This window comes from Pundamilia nyererei, unplaced genomic scaffold (genome assembly GCF_000239375.1).
Source record: "Pundamilia nyererei isolate P.nyererei 1_Seehausen unplaced genomic scaffold, PunNye1.0 scaffold00528, whole genome shotgun sequence".
Classification (NCBI taxonomy): domain Eukaryota; kingdom Metazoa; phylum Chordata; class Actinopteri; order Cichliformes; family Cichlidae; genus Pundamilia; species Pundamilia nyererei.
In genome coordinates this window covers 84,142-88,454 of record NW_005187929.1, presented here as the reverse complement: position 1 = coordinate 88,454, position 4,313 = coordinate 84,142, and the positions used below count along the sequence as shown (strand labels likewise).

Sequence of the window (4,313 nt, the reverse complement as noted above, 5' to 3'; positions counted from 1 at the left end):
GAGGAGGAGGACAAGAGGAGGAGGAGGGCATGAGCAGGAGGTCATGAGGAGGAGGAGGACAAGAGGAGGAGGACAAGAGGAGGAGGAGGAGAAGGAGGACAAGAGGAGGACAAGAGGAGGAGGGGGGCATGAGCAGGAGGGCATGAGGAGGAGGACAAGAGGAGGAGGACGAGGACGACAAGAGGAGGAGGACAAGGAGGACAAGAGGAGGACAAGGAGGACCAGAGGAGGAGGACCAGAGGAGGAGGAGGGCATGAGGAGGAGGAGGAGGAGGAGGAGATGAGGAGGAGGAGGAGATGAGGAGGAGGAGGACGACCAGAGGAGCAGGAGGACAGCTCCTCATAACAGCTCAGACTCGCTCAGATGACACAAAGAATGTGAGTCCACGCTTCGCGACGTCCAACAGACATCAGTGTGAGGGAGGTGATCAGCGAGGACATCCAGCTGCGTCCACAACAGAAGCAATTTGCTCGCCACGTTTCGTGACAGCTGATCGCACCCGGTTCTGGTTACCCAGGTAACTCTACAAACAGGCCATACCCGTGTTCATCAGTGGTATCCTGCGCTCTCATTGGACGACATTTCAGTCACCTGTCTGGAAGTTGTGAAAAGAAAGGCTTGAAGTCGCCATGTTGCTTCCAGTGTGGACGTAGCTTCGGTGCCACAGGTCTGAAGCTTGGTCGCTAGAAAAACGTGTGCGCTCCCAGCTGATGGGCGAGTGGCAGCAGGAGGTCACCGACAGTCACCGGCGTGAAATCGGGACTCACAGAGGAAGCCGCTCAAAACGTCTTTGTGATCGATTTAGACGCTAACAGAGGAGTCCTCTGTGGAGACTTTCAAACATGTCGCTAAGCAACGGTGCCTTCAAAGTAAAAGGTGCTTATTTTGTTAGTTTCTGTGGATAGAGACAGCTTTTATTTTGAAGAGGAGCCATCACTGTTTCCAGTTTGTGCTGCGCTTTTTAATTTCATCAGTGTTCGCTGGTTAGCTAGCTAACATCTGCAGCCAAGTCAGCATCTTCCACTATGGGAAACTGGAGCGACCAACTTCACACTTGTGACTACCAGCAACCTGCTGGGAGAACACATTTTTCCTTAGCGACCAGCAGTTGCCAGGTAATCCCTACATTAGTATTGTCACAAAAGATCTCCCCTATCCATCTATCAATCTAACCCTAAAGCAACGCCTGAATCCTGCCAAAGCACCCAAGCTAACCCATTCAGACGCTAGCCCATCAAACTGCTATTGTATAAATATTTCAGTGCTGTTGGCCAATCGAATCACAAAGAAATTACAAAGAAATCCTGGGAGGGGCAAGATGATTGGTTAAACAGTCTGTAATGTGACATCAATCACTGTAGCCTGAAGTACGTAAGCACAGTTACAGGTAGGGTGTGTTAGCCTCTCTCGTGACTGGTTGGTTGTCACTAAAGACACACCCACAATCACATCCCAACGTGTGTGAGATTTATAAAAAAAAAAATAAAATAAAAAAAAAAGTGCAAGCGCAGTAGTGCAGACAATAGCCAATCAAAACACATTAAATCGTCCCGAGAGGGCGAAGCAGTTACTCAAGCAGCCTGTAATCTGACATCAGCGTTAGCAGGAGGTTGATCATCACCGTGAGTAACCGCTCTTCTTCTGTGTAAAGAAAGTTAGTCAGAGGCAGCTAGGTTAGCTCAGGCTAACTGCTAATCAAAGCATCTGTAAGCCTGCACTATGACTGAAGGGAACAAACTCCGCCCCTAAGAGTACAATTTTAAAAAAAAAACTAGGCCACGAGCGAACTTGCTAGCTTAAATCCATTAGGTAACGTATGCTTTAGTTAGCTCGCAGGTGAACGCTGTAGTCGCAGTGGTTTTCAGTGAAGAAACGACAAAAGCACAAACACAAAAACACAAACCTCGTTTCTCTGGACACTTTTGTTCTGAATAAAAAGTCTAAACATAGCAGTCAAACAAAATACCGTCGAAAAGGGAAGAAATGATCAAAAACGGTGATAAATCTAAAGCTGCATGAATCTTAAAAGGAAAAATCAACAGAGATTAGCCACAAATGGGAATGCCGCCCAATTCCTGGGACAGCCTGTAGGTGGCGCTGGGTGAAGTCATTCTCGGGATATTTCCAAGGCTGGAACTTGAATTTGCGGAACGAGCCGGCAGAGATGGGTTAACGCCGTGTTAACATCTCAAAGTCACAAAAATGTCTGTCTGCGTGTCGTCTTTTTGAATCTTCTACACCTTGCTGAGGTCGAGTTTGGCGATGTACGGCGAGCGGAAGGAGCCCAGGTACAGATTCCCATCATGCTCGTGGACCTCGCTGATGTAGGCTGCAACCAGGCCGTTGGGGTCGTGGAAGCTCCGCGTGCACACGCCACCGTCGTGGAGCTCTGCAACCAAACTGTACCGGGGAACAAACTTCATCAGGATATCCTGGCTGAAGAGCTGCAGGAGGAAAGGTGAGAGAGAAGGAGACAGACAGGAAGGAGTTAAAGGGAAATCAGGCGTGCTCTGTGACGGTGATGAACCCGGCGTGACCGCTGCTCATGTTTTCCAGTGTCTGATGCAACAGCGCTCGCTCCAGGTCAAAGTCTGCAGACAGAGCAGCCAATCAGATTACAAAACTCTGGGTTATGACTCATTCATGTTCCCAGACACCGGGACGAAGGAGAGGCGCTCTGAAACGCATCATCACTCCAGAGTTCACTGCTGTTTACCCCACAAACCAGTGGGAGTCGTACACGTGACGGAGTTTTAACTTTAGCAACGTCGTTAGTAATGATCATTAAATCGGACGGGGGTCAAACCCAGCTGACTCGTGGCGCTCACTCGAGTGTGTGCTGAGGATAATTAAACCAAAGGTCAAAGGTCGAACACTCTGAATGAAGTTTCCTCCTAAACTAAACAGAAGATGACAGCAGACCCCCGGTGACGGCTGCTCCACGCGGTTTACGAAGCGTCTCATTAGCTGTAGCAGAGGCTGCTTCTGATTGGATCGCTTCCAAACTCGTGCCACCTTGCTACACAGCTCAGTCATTTGTGATTGGCTCTCGTCTCTGCAGATATTTTCATCTCGCTTTTATTCGTTGATGAAAACTTCATCTTCAGTTTTGTTCTCGTTCGCCATTTTTAATATATATCGCCTGCTTTCATCAGATAAAAACTGACGGTCAGCGACATTAACACATGCTACACCCGTGCCTACATCAGGTGACATCACAGAAATGACCCTACCCCGCTCAGGCGCCAACGGATGTAAGCCGTGCTCCTGCACAAACGGCGCCTTTGCTCTGACGTTAATAGAATCCGCTCTCAGCATCCACAACATGCCAGAGGCCATCACCTCCCCGCCACCATGTGACCGCCATCACCTCCCCGCCACCATGTGACCGCCATCACCTCCCCGCCACCATGTGACCGCCATCACCTCCCCGCCACCATGTGACTGCCATCACCTCCCCGCCACCATGTGACCGCCATCACCTCCCCGCCACCATGTGACCGCCATCACCTCCCCGCCACCATGTGACCGCCATCACGTCCCCGCCATCACTGTCAGATTCCAGACATTTTAATCAGGTCTAATTTTAAATGTGTATAAAAGTCTGTTTTTACCTTGAATATGAACTTTTTGATCCAGGGTCTCTGGGACAGGAAGTCCAGCATTGAGAAGCCAGGGTTCGGTCTCACCGCCGACATGGCCACCCAGTAACCTCCGGTGGAGCTCGGGCGGATGTTGTCAGGGAAACCCGGCAGGTTGTCCACGAACGTGTCCATCCCGCCTTTATTCAGCCCGGCCACGTGGACCCTGGTGCAGAAGAGCGTCATGTGACAGGCAAACGTACAAACTGCATCACATGACACCGATCAGCTGTCTGTGACGCTGAGCGGCCTCTGGGGGCCAAAACCCAAACGCTCACGTCACAGGGAACCTCACCCGGCAGCGGGTGATGTCAGAGCAGATATATCCATTTTTTATTAAATGTTTACAAATATTTTATTTATTTCAAAACAAAGCGGCTTAAAAAACATTTTTCCAAACAGAACATTTATGTTTTAGTCTCTTTAATTAGAAAAGATGAACATGATTAGAGCTTAAAATCCTGGGTTAGCACAACTGCAGAGGTCAGACTGACAGCTGCAACAGAAATATTGACTTATGTCATCGTGACCTGAGTGTAATGAACTGCATGTTTCTGATTGGCTGTAACTCAAAACAGACGTGACCACAGACCTGTTTACTGTTCACACGCCGCTCAGGCCAGAGCCTGACAGGAAGGAAGCAAAACACCTGACACACACACACACACGCAC

At 49.5% G+C, this 4,313-nt stretch overlaps 1 protein-coding gene across 4 annotated transcripts in view; it reads right to left on the bottom strand.

Moving 5' to 3' along the window:
- Positions 1 to 283: 283 nt before the first annotated feature.
- Positions 284 to 4,313, bottom strand: part of apmap (adipocyte plasma membrane associated protein) — an 8,056-nt gene continuing 4,026 nt past the window's right edge. For all 4 annotated transcript variants that reach the window (XM_005754253.2, XM_005754254.2, XM_013907809.1 and 1 more), the window contains 2 exons: positions 3,615 to 3,807; positions 284 to 2,444 (listed from right to left, as the gene is read on the bottom strand). In XM_005754253.2, coding sequence (XP_005754310.1) covers positions 2,235 to 2,444; positions 3,615 to 3,807 — 403 coding nt within the window. In that variant the 3' untranslated portion in view covers positions 284 to 2,234. The remainder of the gene's footprint in view (positions 2,445 to 3,614; positions 3,808 to 4,313) is intronic.